The sequence below is a fragment of the Phoenix dactylifera genome, chromosome 15 (assembly GCF_051530095.1).
Source record: "Phoenix dactylifera cultivar Ajwa chromosome 15, Ajwa_hap1_PhDact_Kaust_v1.1, whole genome shotgun sequence".
NCBI lineage: Eukaryota > Viridiplantae > Streptophyta > Magnoliopsida > Arecales > Arecaceae > Phoenix > Phoenix dactylifera.
In genome coordinates, this window is record NC_143204.1 from 24,531,865 (window position 1) to 24,554,807 (window position 22,943).

The following is a 22,943-nucleotide window of genomic DNA, read 5'->3' on the forward strand; positions in this document are numbered from 1 at the left end:
CCCCCACTACATTACTATTTTCCCAGTTTTGTGATTCAATTGGACTGATGTAACAATTAATTCCAACAATTTTATCTAGATGCATGGTATCTTTAGCTTCAGGTTTCAAATTATAGCACGCATTTTGTACAACTACATTTAACTAACTAACCAAAAGTGGAAAAGCTGTTTGCAATGCACTCTGAATCTTCCTTTTTTCTTGAAAGCAATCTAAGATCCTTTTTGATCTTTAAACCTCTAGTACATAACTGGCAGGGGGCTAAAGAAGCTTTTGCTTTCATACTTCTGTCATAGTTACTGTTTTAAGTATCTTCTCTTGTTCAATGAACATTATCTTAGAGTCTGAAATCCTTTGATAAGATCATGTAGCACCTCAGCAGCACCATCAGGTCTGAGCTTTCTAATGGCTAAGAATTGGAAAGGGACAACAGCATGCCAAAATAATTATTGATTATTGATTTTCTTGATAGACTAAACCGAGAAACAAACCTGAAAGAAACGATTACACGCCTCTTTTCTTGACTACATACTATTTACTAGTCAATATTGAAAAACACAAAGTATACTTAAGTAGAAAAATATTTTATCAGGGCTTGTAATTATGTTGGCTGTCCACTGTTATAATTTAAAAATAATCAAAACAAACATTTGATTATTTTGTTTAATTATATATAGATGCAGATATACATATCCAAATACTTGTAGCTATGTGGCTGAAACCTGTTTTTGGAGTTCAGAAAATCTGACATCCCATGACAGTATTACCAACAACATTCTGGTATTGAAGCAAGCAAGTCTGAACAGAAAACCAGACAATCTTGTGCTTTTTCATGGATTCTCATTCTTTCTGGTATTGTTTAATCCACCTCACTCCATTCATCAAGTACTCCTGTGCTTTACTATTTTTTCAATTACTTTGGCATATAATGACTATCTGTTGCATTATAATCCAGCTCCTTCAAGCTACTTTCAGTTTACTGGCTTTCTGTAATTTGTATACAGTATTTGGATCTCACAATCTGCCTGTCGTGACCCTGCAGGTGGACCAGCACCAATTGGGCATTTGTGAAGGAGCCTCCTGTGACAGCCCTGGAGGGCCCTTCTTACAAGCATGCTTGGCAGTAACATATCACAGACTTTGGCAGCCCAAAAGCAATAAACAACTCAGATGCTAGTGCGTAAACAGTAGTCCGTTTCTCATTGGCATCAGTATCATTGTGAATCGGTCATCAGATAATACGGATAGGGAAAATAACCAATAGAACTACAATATTCGCTGGAGGTCTAGTAACTCCAGTCACTGTATATTGGTCTGCCTTGGCTGTGTAGAGAAGTATGTTAATATGCATTCCATATCATAGAACTTCTGCAAATCCTAATATATGGTTTTGTAAAAGCTGTGCTGTATTTATGTCGTGCACTCTAAATGGATTAGTTGTTGCTGTTGCTGCTTCTTCATGGCCTCTTCAGCCTCAAGTCTTCTCAATGCAGTAGAACTTATCTTGTTCCCTGTTGATTCTTCTGGCACGAGGTCCACCACTTCAATCTGCGGTCATAGTAAAAACATGTCAACCAACTGAACTTCCAGAATTGTTTAAAATTACTAACGAGTTTCAACCCATTAATGTTCGATTTCCTTCTTTAAGAACAAATGAACAAATCTAGTTAATATATATATGAACTTTCATGCAGCCAGGTTCAGACCTTTAATTGGGAAAGACCTCTCTCAGCTCTCTTTTTGTTAACTGCAATTCCTCCCGGCAATGTCTCCTTGCTGTTGAATAACCCAAAAAATGTTAAATACTTTGTTTCTCCAAACTAAATTTAGTTGATTCCTGAGTGCTACATCAATTGTTAGAGTTAATCTCCATATGAGTTTTTTCTCCTTTTTTCAAGAAAAAGGGAAAGAGATCCACCTGCACTATAATCTCCATATGAATCAGAAAGGGAAAAAAAGACAAATATCAGGAGAAAGAACAAATACAACTATCAAGAGTAGTAGAGGGAGACCTGACGACAATTGCCTCTAAACCTTCATCAACAATAGATGGGCCAAAAGGATCCGTAATTGGCTCAGCCGACACTATCAGCCCAGGCTTGAGTGACTGAAAGAGCATATTCCACATATGAAAAATGATATTCAGACTTTGCTTCAAGCAAAATGATATTCACATTCTTAAGATAGACGAGACTACTTTGTACAAGAAATGATTCATACATAATTGGGGAAGAAAAAGGTTCGGTGCCATCTCCAAGATAACATATATAATACTGTCTTCTGTGTAAATAATAATAATATAATGACAATACCAATTGAAGCCTTTAACTTCTGGTTCTTCTATCTCAAGTTTTCAAGGAACTTCCTAGTAAAAATAAACCTTATAAATGATATGTGGCTCACATAATCTTAATGGGCCTTTTCCCCCATTTTTGAGATAAAGGATGCATACTGCCCGTCTGGTGCTTCTTTTTGAAGAGAGATTAAAACCAAAGGAAAGGCTAGCCAAGGATGGCTCAAAACAGGGCAACCAGACCAGACTAGACAGGCATCAGAAATTTGTATAGGATTGATATCCTCAAAGAGTCACTACTCACTGGTACTTTAAGCTAATAGGCATCATCTATTCACTGGTTGGTTGGAAGTTAATTATCTTTGACTGGCAATCCTTGATATAGTAATTGCCAGATGCACGGGTGGCGAGAGTGCGAGCGCACCAACACGCACACATGTATGAGATCACGATACCCCAATGAGGTACAATTATAATTGAAGTAAAAAGATTAGTTTATGCCAATTGAATTAAAAATTCCTTAAATTATACAGTGTGTTCCTGTATTATCCTAGCAATGAAGCTGTCAGCTGCATTGAACGAAGATACAAATTTGGAATGATTCTGGACAACTTATTTGTCCGTAATGTTAAGATCCATAACTTGCTGTTATGTATGTATGTCAAAACTAGCACTTAGCTATCTAATAACTTCCACAAAATAATTCATATAATTTAAGCAGACATGAGTCAAAAACATATACTCTGAGTGAGAATCAAATGAATTTAGCACCTTTATGCAGTCTTTTATGCTTTGCATCCTCTTCTCAACAGGTTCGATTAGATAAGCGTACTGCAATGAGAAACGAACCATGAAAGAAAAATGTAAGATGCCTGTGGAAGAGCCAGAAAACAAATTCAGGTGAATTTTGATGCGGTTCAGCAACAAGAAAGAAGAGATTTCATGAATTCAGGTGAATTTCGCTCAGTCATCTGTAAAAAAGAAAAAAGTTATCCTGATTCCTGCCAAGTCAGGAAATAAGGCAGTCCAAACCAAAGTCCTGCTTTTACCTAATAGCTGATGCACGTTAATACTCTAAAGATAAATGTCTAAAAGTGGTCTCCGAAGGCCTGTCCACAAGGGTAAAGTGCATCACATGCGACCAAGATCTTGCTATATAACCAGTAGGCTTACTATTTTATGAATGAGATTTAGGTACGGGGTAGCTAGATTTTGTTTCCCTTTTCATCTCCTCTGCTATTTGCGTCTTCATGTGCCATTCTTCTTTCCACAATTCAATCAAATAACAGGAAAAAAAAATAAACACAACAATAATGACCAATTTAGGAGACATAATGATGTCACCGGCCAATCTAGTTACGTTGTTGATACTAATCATGAGAAAAAGCAGAATAATGGAAGTAGAGAAACAATAAGAAGAGGGAAAATGAGAGGGAATGGGGGAAGAACCTCTTTCTTGCTCAACATAGGTCCATCACAAACTCCAATGACTAGGCGTTCCCTTGCCAAATCCGCTGCCGTCTAAAAGGTCATCAACACTCATCACCCAGAAGAACATAGATGAAGGAAAAGCAGTAGAGATCGTTCTTTCACAAAGGAGTTAAATAAACAGCAAGAAGAAGAGAAGATGTGAATAAAAGTGAATCTGAGAGAGAGAGAGAGAAAGAGAGACTTCGAGGAACAAACGGTGTCCTTGGTGCAGCCTGTCAAAAGTCCCTCCAATAACGACTGCTCCATAAGAATTCGGTGGAGAGGGCTTTGGATCTCCAATAATTTCTTCATACCTCTCCATAGAGAGAGAGAAGGCGGAGAAGAAGATGGGAGAGGAGGAGGTTTGACGACGACGCCTCAGACTGCTAACCAACGCCGCCGATCCACCAACTATATCATATATTCTTTATAACATGATCGATGGCTATTATTTTCCCATGTACTTGGCTTAAAACAACGACTATGTACATCGAATTCTCTCTCAGCAATCCACATTTTTTTAAAAAAATAATATATAAATTGTAAATATAATATATTACAAAAGAACATTAATTTATATTTATTATAATTTTATCCACATTTATCTACTCTTATAAATATCATAATTAAATACTATAATTATAATTAAATACTTTTATATAAATATTATAATTAAAGTTTAGATGAGTGCTTTCATGGTCTTAAATAACTTCTAATTCAAAAACGTCCTCATTTGCTATTTTTTCTTCCGAAGACTAGAACAACTAAAAATATTAATCATTTTCTTTTAGAAATATGATCGCCAACCGCTAATTAAATTGTATTAAATACCAATAAACACTCAAGAAGAACAATGGTTATTGGTAAAGAGCTGGTGATCATTTGAGAAAGTGATTAGATATCCAGAAGGAAGCTCAAAGAAATAATTCTTTGCATCTATTATCTTTATTATTTAAATATTAAAAAAAGCTTATGACATAGCATTTTCAAAATAATAACAAAAATATTTTAATTTTTTAAATTTTAAAATATGGAAGTTGTTGCCGGTTTTTTATTGGTGGTTATCTTGGACGGTTGTCAAGTAGTTTTGCCGGGAAGTTAATAACCATAGAACTTCTATTATATTCATCAATCCATAAAGAAATCCAATTTGTAAAAGTCTCTCCACCAAAAGGATGTGTCCTCCCAAAGGGATATATCTCTTGGATATAACCCTTGTTTGTTATATAAACTTGGTAAAATAGGAAAAGTTAATTGTGTCCTGTCTTTTTTGTTTTGCCGTGCTCTTATTGTCTTCTTGGCCATCAAAAGTTCAAATTGGTTCTTCTTTCTTTATGTAAGAAGACTAGAGTTGGGCATTGTACCCTAGAGGCAGATTTTTCAAAGAGTCGTCTGCAAATTTTCAATTACGATCCTAGCAAAGAAAAGACTGTCCTTAAGATAGTAGTTTTGACACAGCTTGCCCATTTATTATTCTTAGTTTTTCACATATCCCACAACAAGTTAAGATAGTATTTCTTTTTTTGGTTACATCGGCAACTTACACCTAGTGGGAGCCCAGCCCAAAGAGTCATCCACTAGAATAGAAAGCAAAAAAGACAAAATAAAGTCGTGAGTCCCCTAGATAAACTCTCGAGATAGACAGATTATGATTTTCAATGGCAACTCATGTGGTGAAGATTCCAACCAATGTAGAGAAACTTCAGGGGATTGAAAGAGTGTCTTTCCAACGCTCTTTCAATCAACTCTTTGTCAGGATCATCTTCTTCGGAAAATAATCTTGTAGGCTACACAATGGAATGAGTGGCTTAAAGATGACCATATATATTCTGGGATGATTCTACATGCCATGTTTGATCCACTGTTTGATATATTTCGGCAGTACACTAAGGTATTGGAATTAATGAATGCCATTCAAGCCAGGTATGTTACTAATGATGCCGGAAATCGTTCTTTTTTATTGACAAGTATATCGAGTACTGTATGGTAGATTCGAAATTTGTTGTTGAACAAATTGATGAGATGCAACAAATTGCCTAAGATATTGCAGCAAATGATAAGTCTTTCAGTGAGCACTTTTAAATTTCAACTATAAATTGGAAAATAACCATTTTCTTGAAAAGAATATCATACTGTTGAAAATTAAGAAAAAATCTTACTTTATGGAAGAATTGTTCCAACGCATTCAAATTGAGAAACAAGCTCGCAAAAGGGATCTACTTGAATAAAAAGACAAAAATGAGAAAGTACATTTTGTTGACAACAAAAAGCCATGAAATATGGCCAAAATAAGTAACAAAAATAATTTGGAAAAAAGAAGAATAAGTGGCAGCACAAATCAAGAAACAATTTCAAGGATAAGGGAGACTTTGGACATGCAGCAAGAAAGTGTTTATGGTTGATTTGGACGGTTGTTGGTGGCTAGACTCACGCATGTTACTCATCGCATAACTTCTTACAAAAATATCTTTACCACCTTTAAGGCTATGGACAATGAAGTCAATGTCTATATGGAAAATTCAGCCCCAGTGTAGTTGGTGGCATTGGAATAATGAATCTTCTTTTGACCTTTGAAAAAACTCTTACTCTTAAAAATATGTATTATATTTCTGAAATTAAAAAATATTTTGTGTTTGTGTATTTACATAGCCTTTATGGCTTTAAAATTGTTATGCCCCAATCCAATAGTTCGAACCGAGCATGTGACAGATAGCTGCACATCCCTAGAGTTAACCCCACAGGACATGCAAGGTTTGTCTTTTGATTCATACACAGATGTGTCATTTGAAACTAAGGCAATGGCAGGAATAATCTAATGCATTTATTCAATAGTCCATAATCACTAATAACAAAAATGCATCAAATTATTCCTACAACCGCTAGAGTTTGGAATGACATGTTTGTGTATAAATTAAAAGGTAGGCATGGCATGTCTTGTGGGGTTAACCTTAGGAATGTGCATGACAAAAATGGTAATAAAAAAATTATTAGAAAATTGCTGAAGAATTTTGTTGATCTACAAAATATTTTTTTCCTTTTAATCAGCAATGAAATTGGAGAGAAATAAAAAGGAAAGGACTAGTAATAAAAGGTTAGAGGAATAATAGGAGCAACCCGAGCCAACAAAAGAAGGGAAGCCGAATTTTACTAGAATTTTGATAATACTCTTAACTTATTTCTATAAAGTATTTAATACATATCCAATAAAACATATATGGCCGTCCTCTCTGATGCTTGCATCACAATGGCCTTACCACAAGATTTTGAGTTCGATCATGATTTCTTATAATAAAAAACCTCTCAAACACTAGTTACCATAAAGATAAAAGCTATCATGTATTGAAGTTGAATTAAATTTTCTAAAATAAAATAATTGATCTTATAAAAGTTAACATTAGATATTATGGTCAAAACCATCAAAAGCTAAAAAATAAAGGACGACATTATTTGATAATTTCATTTTATATAATAAAACTTTATTTTTAACATTAATATATATATAACATGAAACAATTGATATGATAATAATAATTTTTTCAAACATAGGTATGAATGTGTAATCTGAAAAAAAAAAACATAGATATGAAGGTGTTCCCAATTACTTAATAAATTATTAAGATTGTCTAATTGAGATTTAGAAAGATTTGTTTATCTCACCCAACCATCCATAATTCCTAATATCCAAAGCAAGAAAGTTCCACTTTTGTACGGAGAAAAATTCACCACTTTCCCAAGATCACGTCTACATTCATCTTTATCATCAAGCAAAAAATAAACGTCTACAGTCATCTTTATTATCAGGCAAATAAAAACGTCTACATTCATCTTTGGGTGCTGCATGTCTATCACGACTTTCCCAGCATAAATATTAAATTAACAAATACATCAACCATAACACCAAACATCTAGTCAGCCAAATTTCTATAATTGCACCAAAAAAAAAACAAATTCCTATAATAAAATGATAGATCTCATAAAACCTAGCTTTAGCTATTAGAGTCAAAACCATCAAAAAGCTAAGAAATAAATAAGGACATAATATATATAATATGAAACAATTGATATGATATAGTAATAATTTTTTCAAACATAGATCTGCATGTATAACAAAAAGAAAAAAACATTGATATGAAGAACGGCCACCATTAGTTAATAAATTCGTAAAACTATCTAAATAAGATTTAGAAAGATTTCTTTATCTCACCCAACCATCCTACATCCAAGGCAGGAAAATTTCACTGGACGGAGACAGATTCATCGCACTCCCGCGGTCTCGTCCACATTCATTCCTTATCCTCAAGAACTCCACGTCATCAGAGTCCTCTACCAACCGGGGACGAACGTGTTCTTTGGTGCTTACCGGATCGAGGTAAGCACACTCAGAGGTTTCCGGATCCAGAACCTCCACTTATAAAATTAACATCGATAAGCCGGATGCCAGGTGGAAGGGGCGGTGACGACCAGTTCCATACTTGGCAGGAGAAGCTTATTCCGCTGCGCTAGCATCATCGGACGGTCGAGAATGGCGGGGGAGAAGAGCAAGATCCTGATCATCGGTGCCACGGGGTACATCGGAAAGTTCATCACGGCGGCGAGCGCGCGGTCCGGTCACCGCACCTTCGCCCTTGTGAGAGACACCGCACCCTCCGACCCGGCCAAGGCCAAGCTTCTGGACGACTTCAAGTCCTCGGGCGTCACCCTCATCCAAGTAACCATCCCAAAGCCCTAACCCTATCGCTCACCCTAATTTCCCCCAAAGCTGTCGCCTTTAATGGTATCTCGGTCTCTAGGGTTTCAATTTTGATTTCTTTTTGTTTCCAATTCTAGGGGGATCTTTACGATCACGGTAGCTTGGTGAAGGCGATCAAGCAAGTGGACGTGGTGATCTCGACGGTGGGGTTCCTGCAAATCGCCGATCAGACCAGGATCATCTCGGCAATTAAAGAAGCTGGAAACGTTAAGGTGAGGGCTTCTTCATCGCTCTCGTCATTTCGATCTTTATTCTTAATTTGCTATTTTCAGAAATGGAATCTGATCACCGCCATCCGCCGAGGTTGAGCTCCTCTTGACGACACTCTAATGGGCTTGGACGTCTGGGGATATAATTATTATTTTAATCAATTGAAATTATTATTTTATTCATGTTATATATTTTAACTCCTCTCCTGGTCTCATTAAATTATTTCGGGGATGTTAAGAAAGAGAAGATTGCTGTGGTATATTCGATAACCTTTTCTCTCTCCTCCTCCTATTGGATCTGCTGTATATGTATGTCTGCGTGCGCCCGAACGAGATATACATAAACTGCCAGATCTAATATACTATAATTTGAGAACAATTTACCTATAAACGCGAAGAAGGTATCTGTTACTTCCACTAACATCACAAGGATCACAGATGCAGCTAATCTTCATTAACATAGTAACCGTATTTCCGGTTAATATGAATTTTGTCAGCAAGACCATTGTCATTTTGCTTAATTTCCGATAGTAAGTGTCTTTCAATATATGTCATTTTTTTGCCAGAAATAATTTATTGCTCAGTTCCAACATGATAAATCCAATTTATTCTAGTAATCTTTGTTTGATTGGAACATGTTTTGAAAACTTATTCATTTGTTTGATATTTTTGCTCCTTTTGGAAATGTATGTGTTGCTGGAAATTGGACCCGGGGGCGATTACTGGCTGAGAAAGAGGAGCTCCGGCTGGTGGCGTTTCGGCGGGCGGCGTCCTCCGGGGATCCTGCAAGAAGCCGGTGGCCGGGATTTCCGGCATCGGCCCTTTAATGCTTAAGTTAGAGGAGGCTTAATTTGGAGGGAGAGAGAGAGTATGTGTCTCAGTCTCCAAGATCCCTCCCTGAGAGGAGGAAGTTCCTCTTTTTATAGGGGGGAAGCCAGGGTTACCTGTAATGTAACCAGGTGAATTAATAAGTTACCGTCATGATTGGGTGAGGTTGAGTGAATTAACAAGTTGTCGTGGGTGACTGAACGGGATGGAGTCAGTGAGTTGTTGAGGACGACCGGATATAGTTGAGTGAGTCAGTGAGTTGCCGTAGACAGTTTGAGATTTTGGGCAGGCTGGAGGTCCGTAGAGATCATGCGCATTTAATTGTTGACAGTCGTAGCAGAGTATGGTCCCTGGTTGATATGCTGTGGCGTGGCCGGCAAGCAAAGCATGGTGCGGTGAGACTGCTGTAGGGCGTGGCCGTAGCATGTGGACATGAGCTCGGCTTGCATGAGCTCGGCCTGCATGAGCTCGGCCTTCTGAGCTCGGCTTGCATGAGCTCGATCTGCATGAGCTCGGCCTTGCCGTCGGATTCGGGTGTTCTGATTATATTTGTGGGGTGGTCCATTTTTTAACCAACACTACCCCCCGACTTCCGAGTTCGAGCTGTTTTTTGGCTCTAGCGAAGGAAGTAGTCCAGTTGTCGATCATCTTGTAATATAGCCAAATGTCTATGGAGTTGTACGTGCCAAGTAGGGTGTACCTCTCATGCAGTTGGAGCTAAGTACTTCAGGTCGACTCAGCGGCCTTCTTTGGCTTGTGGACGACTTAGCAGGGTGCCCCCACTCAGATCGGGGTGTGTTGTCGTAGGAGAAGTCGAATGGCGTTGAATGACGTCGAAATGTCGTCGAATGTCGTCAAAATATCGTCGAATGTCGTTGAAGTATTGTCGAATGTCGTCGAATGTCTTTCTCGAGGTCGAGGGAGCTTGGGCTCGCTGTCGACTCAGCGGGGCATCCCGACCTTAGTCGGAGGATCATGCGCGAGATCGAGGGAGTTTGGGCTCACTGTCGACTCTGCGATGCTTCCTGAGGTCGAGGGAGCTTGGGCTCATTGTCGACTCAGCGGGGCATCCCGACCTTAGTCGGGGGATCATGTGCGAGGTCGAGGGAGCTTGGGCTTGCTGTCGACCACGCGATGCTTTTCGAGGTCGAGGGAGCTTGGGCTCGCTGTCGACTCAGCAGGGCATCCCGACCTTAGTCGGGGGATCATGCGCGAGGTTGAGAAAGCTTGGGCTCTCTGTCGACCCTGCGATGCTTCCGGAGGTCGAGGGAGCTTGGGCTCGTTGTCGACTCAGCGGGGCATCCCGAGTTTGGTTGGGGTCTTTGATGGAGATGGAGATCGGAGATGGTCTTGTCCGTTGGCGATCGTGCACCCCCACCTGGAGTGGGGCGACGTTGGAGATAGAGATACCCGTAGGTCGTCTTTTGCATTCTCCGACTTAGAGATAGGTAAAATATTGAAATTATTTAAAGCCAAAGTAGCGTCCTCTACCTTTTGGAGACATTTTAATGGCTCCTGAGCTTCAAAGTCCCTCAGGACTTGGCTCAGCACCGGCCTTCTGAGGGAGGCGTTCTGAGCTCGAGCTTTTGAGCTCGGGCTTCTGGTCTCGGCCTTCTGAGCTCGATTTTCGGAGCTCGGCTCTCAGTGAAAGCACCAGCCGTTAAGGTCACGGAAAACGAAGGTCGGCCTTGCGTCGTGAGGCATTGTCCACTCTGGGAGGATCCGCATAGGTACCACGCCCCCGCATGGTTTTGTTCCTTCGGTGCGGGATCTAGTTCCTGCTACCAAAAGGGCCCTCCTGGTCTGGTGACCGAGCGCCGTCTTGAGGACTTACACCCATGAGAAGGGAGCAGATGTTGATCTCTTACTTGCTGCAGGCAATGATAATCCAAACGAGGGAAGTGGGGATACGTAGCCTTCGTCCTGATCACGGAACAATAGAGAAGAGTTTGAAGGGTAATGGGATTTAATGGGACTGTACCCTTTGCCACAGAGGCTCACAACCCCATTTTAAAATTACATAACTCTCCTCTTCTAGACCTCAGTTTTTATTTCTCTTTCACTCCAACTCGTTGACGTGAGACTTGGGCTACTACTTGCCCCCACGTCCCACGTCGTTGCAGCGGGAGCCGTGCCTGATTCGAGGCGGCTTGGGTGGAAGTTTCTTCCTCCGCTTAACGTGGCTCCCTGCGTCCCATGATTTCGCAACCAAACTCATACATGGCTTGGGGAAACTCGAAGATGACACCGAGCTCATCATGCGTGGGTCTCGCACGTCGTGCGTGGAACTCGGAACCGCCAGGGCTCGTCATGCATGGGCGGGCATGAACATGACAAGCTTCCTCCTCGTCGAGCGTGGGCCGCAATGGGCGCTTGGACTTGTTGGATAAGCAGGTTGAACTGCTTCGGTCCGCCGGTTCAACAGGGGGTGGACTTTGGAGAAGGTGGCCGGGTGGCGAGACCCGGCTACTTGATGCATTCGGAGCTCCATGACTCCTTAGCCTCATGATCACGACTCAGGCCCTTCCTCTAGCGCCAACTGTTGCTGGAAATTGGACCCGAGGATGACCACTGGCTGAGAAGGAGGAGCTCCGGCTGGTGGCGCGTCGGCAGGCGGCGCCCTCCGAGGATCCTGCAAGAAGCCGGCGGCCGGGGTTTCCGGTGCCGGCCCTCCGATGCTTAAGTCAGAGGGGGCTTAATTTGGAGGGAGAGAGAGAGTATGTGTCTCAGTCTCCAAGATCTCCCCCTAAGAGGAGGAAGTTCTCCTTCTTATAGGGGGGAAGCCAGGGTTACCTGTGATGTGACCGGGCGAATTAATGAGTTACCGTCATGATTGGGCGAGGTTGAGTGAATCAACGAGTTGTCATGGGTGACTGAACGGGATGGAGTCAGTGAGTTATTGAGGACGATCGGACATAGTTGAGTGAGTCAGTGAGTTGCCGTAGACGGTTTGAGATTTTGGGGCTGGTTGGAGGTCCGTAGAGATCATGCGCATTTAATTGTTAACAGTCGTAGCAGGGTATGGTCCCTGGTTGATATGCCATAGCGTGGCCGGCAAGCAAAGCATGGTGCGGTGAGACTGCTGCAGAGCGTGGCCGCAGCATGTGGACATGAGCTCGGCTTGCATGAGCTCGGTCTTCTGAGCTCGGCCTGCATGAGCTCGGTCTGCATGAGCTCGGCCTTGCCGTCGGATTCGGGTGTTCTGATTATATTTGTGGGGTGGTCCATTTTTCCCCCAACAGTATGAGTGTTCTCATGCAATCCCTCTGAAGTTGCCGCTTATTTATATTTAGGTTGGCTTCAGGGTTTGATATCATTACCTCTTTGCAGCAAATAACCTTCTGACTCTCACGAAATTATCCTATTCTTTTGCTCTGCTGCATCACTTCTTTGCTATATTTTGGAATAGTCATGCAAGATTTCCTAATTGTTTCTAAAATGTTGGGACAATAAACTGTTTGTGGAGGCATCTGCGCTAACAGCAATTATATATGGATTCCATTTATCCTTGGCCAATCAAGTTGGTGAATCTTTATATCTGGGCTTAGATTCTTACAATCTTTGGAAATAGGATCATTGTCTCTTCAAATAATTTTATACCGAACTTTCATCATGTTTTGGAGTTTGCAGCGGTTCCTTCCATCTGAGTTTGGGAGTGATGTCGACCGTGTGCATGCTGTGGAGCCAGCAAAATCGTTATTTGCTATCAAGGCCCGGATCAGACTTGCTATCGAAGCAGAGGGGATTCCTTGCACCATTGTTTCTTCCAACTTCTTTGCTGGTTACTTCCTCCCAACACTTGCACAAGCCGGAGCGACTGGTCTTCCCACAGACAAAGTTGTTATCTTAGGTGATGGGAATACCAAAGGTAACTATTTTGGTCTTCCCAATTTTTACCTCTCCGAGTTTGCAGGAGCAAAAACCCATAGATGGCGAAGAGAGAGTTTGCAAAAGCATCACATTTGAAGCAGCCATTTGTCAGCTAATCTGGCAGTAGTTCCCTTGTTTCAGGAATCTTTGTCGACGAAGTTGACATTGGCACATTCACCATTAGAGCCGTGGATGACCCAAGAACGCTGAACAAGATTCTGTATCTTAGACCGCCCGCCAACACCTTAACTCACAATGAGCTAGTCTCCCTGTGGGAGAAAAAGGTTGGCAAGACCTTTGAGAGGGTATATGTTCCTGAAGAAGAGGTTCTGAAGCAGATCCAAGGTGCATGGGAACTTAATCTAGGTTTAAGTTTAAGATCATTATAAACTTATCTACTAACGCGGGTGCTTATTGTCTTTCAGAATCTCCCGTTCCGTTGAATGTCGTGCTGTCTATCTGCCACTCTACCTTCATCGAGGGGGACCAGACAAACTTTCAGATTGAGCCATCATTTGGCGTGGAGGCCACAGAGCTCTATCCTGATGTCAAATACACTACTGTTGATGAGTATCTGAACCGGTTTCTCTGAAAGCACGCTTCTTAATTCCACGAATGCCAGCTGAACTTCCGATGTTTTGGTTATGCGTGTTAATTTGATAATAAAGGATTCCAGTCCATGTTTGGTGATATATATAAATATCTTCAATGAACCCTAGTTTTTTTTTTTTTTCCCCTTTCATGACAATGCAAAGTCTTGGTCACAGCCATCCTTCTTTATTATTATTTACTAGTATTATTAGATTTACTATTACTATTATTACTACTATTATTATTACTATTGTAGCTATTATTATCATCATTATCGCAATTTAGAGAGAGAGAGAGAGAGGGAGAGAGAGAGAGAACCTGAGTTCAAGCTCGTGCACCGAGTTCCACTGAGATTGTGATTCTTCTCCATTTTAACATTAAATTTTGCTGGGCTCTAATTTATCTCAATCTAATCTAGTTGCAGTCAATGTTAGTGTGAGGTTAACATCATTTTCCCTACAACTAGTTTGAAGTTTTGTGCTCTGAATGTGGTGGAAGAATGGAAAGCAATCAGACCTTGTTAGGCTGGTGAGAACTTGGCTGGTAATTCTTCGTGGTGAACGATGACGACATGTTTAAATTATTTTCAATTATTAAACGGAGCAGCGGTAAGAATAGAACAGGTGAAGGAAATTTAAGAATGATAATACCACTGGCATTGAGGACCGCGGCAATTTTTTTCTCTGAGTTTAAATTTTATTGCGAAAGATGATGTAAGGAACTGTCCATCAAGTATTATTAGGAGATTGCTTGAAGAATTTTGTTGGTGTACAAATATTTTTGCCCTTTTAACCGGTAGCGAAAGGATTACTTTAGGAGAGGTAACAAAGGAGGGGAAGCAGAAGTTTACCAGTATTTTGATAATACTCTTTTAACTTATTTCTATGAAGCATTTAGTACATATCTAATAGATGTAATCCATCCCACAATTTGGTTCCATAAGTAGGTACGGGCAGCATTTTCCTTCCTAGAACGCATGAGAGTGCCAAACACTGCTTACCATCAAGATAGAAGTACGTTGTCATGCATTGAAGTCGGGCTTGAATTGGGTTTCCTATAATAAAATAGAAGATCTTATAACGGCTAACATTATCTATTGTAGTCAAAACCATCACAAAGCTAAGAAATAAATAACCACCACCGTGGTGGTAGCACCGTGAGAATAGAGCTTTCATTCCACCGGAGTGGCCCAGATTCGAAACACGTCTGATTTACCCCGTAGAGTCGCTATCTGGTCTGCCGTTACTTAGGTGGTGCTGCTGTGACGTACTCACATGGGAATAGAACTGCCATGCTGGTGGGGCTATGCCACGAATGGGAAGGATATGAGTAAAAAATATTCTACCCACATCAAACACTCTCCAACGAGAAAGGGGCCCAGTGGGGGTTGCTATACGGGTAAGATTCTCCTCACCCCCCTCTTCCCTTTTCTCAAGCAAAATAAATAAATAAATAAATAAATAACCATATTATTTGATAATATCATTTTATATAATAAAATATTATTTTTAAAATTAATATATATAATTCGGGGCAATTGATATTGTTGGGGGGAATAAGATTTTTTCCCCAAATGACATAAATGCCCCTAAGAAGCCGTACAACTTCCGACCCCGGACGGCCGAAGTCGGCGTCCGACTTCGGAGCGCCCGACCTCAAGACGACCGACCTCGAGACCTCCGACCTAAGAAAAACCCCGATGTTCGAGGTCTACTCTTGTCAGCCACCTACTACGGCCGTGTGCCTCTGAGGTCTGGCCGAGGACCATACCCTGACGCCCCTCTGGCATTTATTGCGCATGGTCGCTGTAACTCTCCGGCTTACTCCACAATAAATGCGGATCTCCGGCTTACTCCACAATAAATGCGGATCTCCGGCTTACTCCACAATAAATGCGCATGGCTCCTGTCATCTACGGACTCTCAGCTCTCCACGGCGAATCAGCCCAGCAGGGTCTAGTCAACTATGATAAGTCTCCGATCTCGGCCATACCTCCGACACCAATGCAATAATTCGCCTGATAGCGTGCTAGTTCGGGCTGTACGACGCCCTCACCGCCGACATCAGTGCAATGATCCGCCTGACCGTGCGCCGACCCGAACGACATGCCGAGCCGTACTACGGCTTCGCCTTGTTACATCGCAGGTAGACCGACCCCCGCCTATAAAAGGGAGCCTTGGCCTCTCAGGAGGGGGGGAAGATGGATGCACTCTACTGACACTGTTTATCTCCTTCCTACACTATTTGCCCCCTCCCTGACTTGAGCGTCGGAGGGCCGGCGCCGGAAAACCCGGCCACCGGCTCGTGTGCAGGCACCCAGACGGAGGACGCCGCCAGCTGACGGATCGTCGCCTCGCCCCGTGGACCAGCCGTCCCTTCTCTCCGACCGCCCCAGACGGAGGACGCCGCCCGCCGACGGACCGCCGCCCCGCCGTGAGAACTCGCCGCTCCCTCTCCTCGACCGACGATTGCCCCCGGGTCCAATTTCCAGCAACAGATACCATATTATGACAATTTTCTCAAACATAAATATGAATGTGCAAAAAAAAAAAAAAACATAGATATGAAGGCGTCCATGATTAGTTAATAAATTTTTGAAATTATCTGGTTGAGAATTAAAAAGATTTCTTTAACTTATCCAACCGTAATTTCTGAAATCTAAAGGCAAAAAGTTCCACACTTCCATCATCACCTCTATATTCATCCTCGTCATCAGGAAATAAAAAACATCTGCATTCACATTTAGATGCTGTCTATCTTGACTTTCCCTATATAAACTTTAAATTGACAGATGCATCAACCATATCAGCAAACATGCCCTTCCATTTTGATTTGTAGGGGCCAAGTTGCAAAATCGTAGTCGACAAATTTTCATCATGCTTTTGCTGATAGTCAACCAAATTCCTACAATTGTACCAAAAAAAAACCAAATTTCTAAAATAAAATATTAGATCTTATAAAAGCTAATGTTAGCTGTTATAGTTACATCCATCAATATCATTTTATACAATAGAATATTATTTTGAAAACTAATATATATGACATGAAACAATTAATATGATATAATAATAATTTTTCAAACATAGATATGAATTTGTAGCAAAAAATAAAAATATAGGTACGAAGGCGTTGCCATTAGTTAATGAATCCTTCATAAATTCTTAAAATTGTTTAACTAATATTTAGAAAGATTTCTTTATCTCACCCAACCAAGAAATCTAAAGCAAGAAAGTTTCACTAAGGATAAAAATTCATCACACTCCATGATCATATCTACATTCATCTTTATCGTCATAAATTGAAAACTTTTAGGACTCATAGAAAACTTCTAAAAAATTTTTCTCATCAGAGTATTTTTTGTGAAAAGTTTGTTTTTGAAAATACGATTTTTGAAAAAATAGTTTTGTTATATTTGGTTGATCATGAAAAAGTGAAATATTTCAGAGTGGTTTATAGTTGGAATCTATTTTTTAAAAAAAGTTATATAAAATATTTATTATATTCTTAATAAAAAAATTTATCTATAGATTTTGATAGTTTTAGAAAAATAAGAATCCTAATTTTCAACCGATAAAACATAGTTTTTTTTTTTGTGAAACATATTTTTTATAAATAAATAAATAAATAAATAAATGTATATATTGAAAACTTCGACTAAATAAGAGATCTTCTATTTTTTTGTTTGGCTATATTTTCGCTTCTCGCGACCCAAACAAGTTCCTAGATCCTGTCTGCCGCGCCTTTCCCGGCATAAATATTGAATTAACAAACGACTTCATTAAAAAAAAATTAAATTAACAAACGCATCAAGAGCAAACATGTAGGCAGCCAAGCAAGCTCATGACATGTACAACACCGCCAAAAAACCCACCGAGTCTTATTGTAGATTGCGTCATCCACGTCATCAGAGTACTCCACCAAGCGGCTGTCGTTCTATTTTGGCGATTGATATCGATGAGCCAAAGCTACCAGTTCCATACTTGGCAGGAGAAGCTTATTCTGCTGCGCTAGCATCATCGGACGGTCGAGAATGGCGGGGGAGAAGAGCAAGATCCTGATCATCGGTGCCACGGGGTACATCGGAAAGTTCATCACGGCGGCGAGCGCGCGGTCCGGTCACCGCACCTTCGCCCTTGTGAGAGACACCGCCCCCTCCGACCCGGCCAAGGCCAAGCTCCTGGACGACTTCAAGGCCTCGGGCGTCACCCTCATCCAAGCAACTATCCCCAAACCCTAACCCTAATTTCCCCCAAAGCTGTCGCCTTTAATGGTATCTCGATCTCTAGGGTTTCGATTTTGATTTCTTTTTGTTTCCAATTTTAGGGGGATCTTTACGATCACGGTAGCTTGGTGAAGGCGATCAAGCAAGGGGACGTGGTGATCTCGACGGTGGGGTTCTTGCACTTGGCCGATCAGAGCAAGATCATCGCCGCAATTAAAGAAGCTGGAAACGTTAAGGTGAGGGCTTCTTCATCTCTGTCGTCATTTCGATCTCTATTCTTAATTTTGCTATTTTCAGAAATGGGATCTGATCAGTGATCACCGCCATCCGCCGAGGTTGAGGTCCTCTTGATAGCATTCTAATGGGTTTGGACGTCTGGGGATTTAAGTATTATTTTAATCAAGTGAAATTATTATTTTATTCATTTATATGTTTTAACCCCTCTCCTGGTCTCATTATATTGATTCGGGGATGTTAAGAAAGAGAAAATATAAAGAAAAATCACCAAAAGAATGATAATTATTTTCCCAAGGCCAAACTAAGGAGGGAGTGGCGGCAATCTGAAAAATGAACGAAATTATCCTCACTTATATTATATTAATTACATTAATATAATTAATATTAGTTATATTGATATATATTATGTTACTATATTGTAAATATATTAATATATTGATTAATAATATAAATAATAATATATGTAATATATAATATATTTAGTAATACATATTAGTTATTAATTAATAATTAATAGATATTTATTATTTATCAATAAATCTAACATTGCATTTATTAATCATTAATATATCTATTTATATATGAAAACATGCTAAAATTTATTTATAATAAAATATATATGTTTAATATATATAACTGATTTAAAAATATTTATTAACTTATATAAATATATTTTAATATTCGAAATGGCTAATATTAACAGTTTTTATGCATGTGGGCTATAAATGGTCAATGAGCTGAAAAAAAAAGGTTATTATCGAAATTATTTATTTAAGGGTGTTGGAATGTTCATTCATGATTTGGTAATAGTTGCCAAAATGTTAGGGCAACGAACTGCTTTTGGAGGCATCTGTGTTAACGATAATTATATATGGATTCCATTTATCCTTGGCACTTAATTTGGTGAATCTTTATATCCGGGCTTAGATTCTTACAATCTTTGGTAATAAGATTATTTTCTCTTCAAATAATTTTATACTGAGCTTTCATCATGCTTTGGAGTTTGAAGAGGTTCTTTCCATCTGAGTTTGGGAATGACGCCGACCGTGTGCATGCTGTGGAGCCATCAAAAACAACATATGCCATCAAGGCCCAGATCAGACGTGCTATCGAAGCAGAGGGGATTCCTTACACCATTGTTTCTTCCAACTTCTTTGCTGGTTACTTCCTCCCATCACTCGGACAAGCCGGAGAGCCTGGTCTTCCCACAGACAAAGTTATTATCTTGGGTGATGGGAATACCAAAGGTGACTATTTTGGTCTTCCCAATGTTCACCTCTCCGAGTTTGCAAGAACAAAAACCCATAAATGACGAAGAGAAAGTCAGCAGAATCATCGCATTTGAAGCAGCCATTTATCAACTAATCTGGCATTATTTCCCTTGTTTCAGGAATCTTTGTCGACGAAGATGACATTGGCACATTCACCATTAGAGCCGTGGATGACCCAAGAACCCTGAACAAGATTCTGTATATTAGACTGCCTGCCAACACCTTAACTCACAATGAGCTAGTCTCCCTGTGGGAGAAGAAGGTTGGCAAGACCTTTGAGAGGGTGTATGTTCCTGAAGAAGAGGTTCTGAAGAAGATCCGAGGTGCACAGGAACTTAATCTAGGTTTGTGATTTGAGATCATTATAAACTTATCTACTAACGCAGGTGCTTATTGTCTTTCAGCATCTGCCTATCCGATGAATGTCTGGCTGTCTCTCGGCCACTGCGCCTTCATCAAAGGGGACCAGACAAACTTTCAGATTGAGCCATCATTTGGTGTGGAGGCCACAGAGCTCTATCCTGATGTCAAATACACTACTGTTGATGAGTATCTGAATCGGTTTCTCTGAAAGCACTCGTGGTTGGCTGCTGTTGCATAATGATTTTACCGATGAGCAAGCTCATAACAAGTGATTTACATGCTGTTGAACATTTCAGTATACACTCAGTCACGAGTATAGCTCTTTTCTTCTTTGGTTACAATCGCAAGGATAGTTCAATGACTCCAAATCTTTTGAGAAAAACAATGGCTGTAATCTTCTAATACGTTTTGCTCGATAATGAATCTTCTGATTTAGAACTTTCTGTGCATTGCATTGTGGAACCACGATTATATCAGAGGTAAAAAATTCAGAAGATGGTACCCTCTTTTTCTCTTTTTATCAAAACACAAACACACACACACACACACACACACAATTTTATGGGAGGACATCTGGAGGATGGCATTTCTGCTGCGAACATTAGCTGTAGGAGTTATGTTTTTATTGCATTGTATCATAATATTATCTTAGTGTATCTAAACATCAAAATGGGCAGGTTAAATGTAAATCAGGGTCCTTATCTTTCAGAAAAAAGTGCCCATCAACAGGATTCTGGGGTTTTTCGCTTTACAATAGGTTTCTTGGGCTTTTCGAGGTGCAGAGGCCCCGATCCCAGTAAATTTCTTTTTGGGAATCAGATAATCAATACTTGTCAAGGGAGACAGCACCAACTTTGAAGCCAAACCATCATTTGGAGTAGAGACCACTGTGTCTTATTCATGATGTCAAATACACCAATGAAATTGCATAATATGATCATAATTTTAATAGAAGGTTCTTCTTGGACCTAAATGCTTGATCGTAAAGTGGCATATTTCTTTCTAAGCAATTAATTTGTGGTCCAAGTCCTACTTAGTTACATATATAGAAGCTCTAGTTTTTGCTTGTTTCCCTTCTTTCCCTTGGAGCGACCACCTTGGCCACGCCACCTTGTATCATTTCATCTATCCAGTGGATCGCTGATAAGTTCTCAACTGTTTCCTCAAAAACAAGCAAAATACCCTTTCCAATAGTGTTGCTATCTTCCAAGGACCTCTATTAGATTCGTCTGAAATTAATCCCTTCACAACCCACCAACAGCAACAAAGAAGTCTTATTCACATTGCCCCCTTCCATGTTTTTCCCACTTAAAAGGTCTTGCTGCACTTAATTGCAACTATAAGACTATCATTTCTGCTCAATAATATACACATCAAAAGAATTCTATAATATACATGCTTTCTATTCTTCTTTCGAGGAAATCCCAGTTTCACAGTGAAAAGGGTCCTGCTGCACCTAACTGCAAAAATAAGACTAGCTTTTCTGCTCATTCATGTTTATTATTCTTCTTTTGAGGAAATCATGTGTATGGAAAGCTGCGAACAGATGAGTTGAATTACAAGTCGATCCTTTCAACTGAACCCTGTAATAAATTTGGAGAGATGGGAGATAACAGAAATGCAGTGCACACTCCAATTTCCTCTAGTTATTTACCACAAAATTTTAAAGAATAAATCGTTGGCATGAAATACAATTCATGATTTCTTTCTAAAATACAATTTAAGAAAGAGAAAATGTGAATTAACTTAAAATTGTATCAGTCAATTCCAATGGAATTTTATAGGGAAAAACAAATCACCCCTTCCCTCTAAATTAAAATGGCAGAAGACGATCCATCCAACCTTCTCATAAATAAGAAGTCCAGTAGATCAGGACATCCATTTATTACCAAGCAGACATCCGCTCCTCTTCTATGCTTCCCTCCGTCTTGAGAATAAATAAATAGGCACATAAAAAAATCTCCGTTACCAAAGTGTTTCATTTGCTGTCATCGATGCCGGTTGCCGGCTCCGGCGCCGGCGCCGGCGCCGGTGTCGGTGGTTGTGTAATTGTCGTCGTCGTCGTTGTTGTTTTATTCTTCATAGAATCCATCATCCTCCTGGTTCTCATCTCACTCCTAGACTCTCCTAACATATAAAGGAGGAAACTTTAGCTCATATAATGGAGACAAACGGAGGAAAAAAACGAAAAACAGAAAAAATCCAAAATTTTCAATGGTAAGGCCCCTTACCTTGAGAACCCAGATTGGGTCTTGCCGACGCTGACCAAAAGATGAGAGTTGGGGTGATGATGCTGAGAAGAGCCCAGAAGAAAAAGACCAGAACAAAGCCTCTCGGGGGCATCTCTCTACGATATTAGAAGAGGTGAAGGTGCTCTTGGGGAGCTCTCTTCCACAATGGAGGAAGAGATCAGAAGAAGACTGGGAATAATAATGATAAGACCAACAGTTGGAAACTCGCTGGCAATGGAGCAGAAGAGAAGGAAAAAAAAAGGGAAATAAAAAAATAGGCAGGAGAGCTGCTCTCGTTTTTTTATAACTTTATATGCGAATTCAGAAATTTGAGTACTTGGTTTAGAAGACGTTTGCTAAGTAGTAGGTGAAGGGTTGCTGAATGGGGCACTATGATTGAGATTTGAGAGGGACCCCACGTTCCTGTTGAACATTTCCACTTTTTTTTTTCTCATGTGGTGCGTTGAATCTATTCGTAAAGCTATGCACCATCTGATTGGTGGAACTTTGAATGAAATGCAGTAAGATTTTCTTTTCTGTATGTTCCAGCTATTAATTAGATCACATAATGAACAACAAGTTCCTGACATCATAGATGCTGGCAAGCAGA

The 22,943-nt window shown here is 40.1% G+C and overlaps 3 protein-coding genes and 1 long non-coding RNA gene across 4 annotated transcripts; 2 read left to right on the forward strand and 2 right to left on the reverse strand.

Annotated features, from left to right (window-relative positions):
• Nucleotides 1-1,172: 1,172 nt before the first annotated feature.
• COAD (4-phosphopantetheine adenylyltransferase) lies at nt 1,173-4,176 on the reverse strand. Its single transcript, XM_008797715.6, has 6 exons — nt 3,964-4,176; nt 3,741-3,812; nt 3,063-3,122; nt 2,011-2,105; nt 1,705-1,774; nt 1,173-1,546 (listed from the first exon to the last, which is right to left on the reverse strand). Exons 1-6 carry the CDS (start codon nt 4,081-4,083, stop codon nt 1,409-1,411), a joined length of 555 nt encoding a protein of 184 aa, XP_008795937.3. The 5' UTR covers nt 4,084-4,176; the 3' UTR covers nt 1,173-1,408.
• Nucleotides 4,177-8,181: 4,005 nt separating this feature from the next.
• On the forward strand, nt 8,182-14,131 carry LOC103711540 (phenylcoumaran benzylic ether reductase Pyrc5-like). The gene is made up of 5 exons (XM_008797717.5): nt 8,182-8,469; nt 8,589-8,723; nt 13,179-13,416; nt 13,560-13,763; nt 13,844-14,131. The coding sequence occupies exons 1-5, from the start codon at nt 8,284-8,286 to the stop codon at nt 14,008-14,010; spliced, it is 930 nt and encodes a 309-aa protein (XP_008795939.1). The 5' UTR covers nt 8,182-8,283; the 3' UTR covers nt 14,011-14,131.
• A 3,730-nt stretch (nt 14,132-17,861) lies between these two features.
• On the forward strand, nt 17,862-20,540 carry LOC103711541 (phenylcoumaran benzylic ether reductase Pyrc5-like). The gene is made up of 5 exons (XM_008797718.6): nt 17,862-18,225; nt 18,333-18,467; nt 19,478-19,715; nt 19,859-20,062; nt 20,144-20,540. Exons 1-5 carry the CDS (start codon nt 18,040-18,042, stop codon nt 20,308-20,310), a joined length of 930 nt encoding a protein of 309 aa, XP_008795940.4. The 5' UTR covers nt 17,862-18,039; the 3' UTR covers nt 20,311-20,540.
• A 1,181-nt stretch (nt 20,541-21,721) lies between these two features.
• On the reverse strand, nt 21,722-22,694 carry LOC108511467 (uncharacterized). The gene is made up of 2 exons (XR_001879711.3): nt 22,334-22,694; nt 21,722-22,229 (listed from the first exon to the last, which is right to left on the reverse strand). It is a non-coding gene; the product is annotated as an uncharacterized LOC108511467 (long non-coding RNA).
• Between the last annotated feature and the right edge of the window lie 249 nt (nt 22,695-22,943).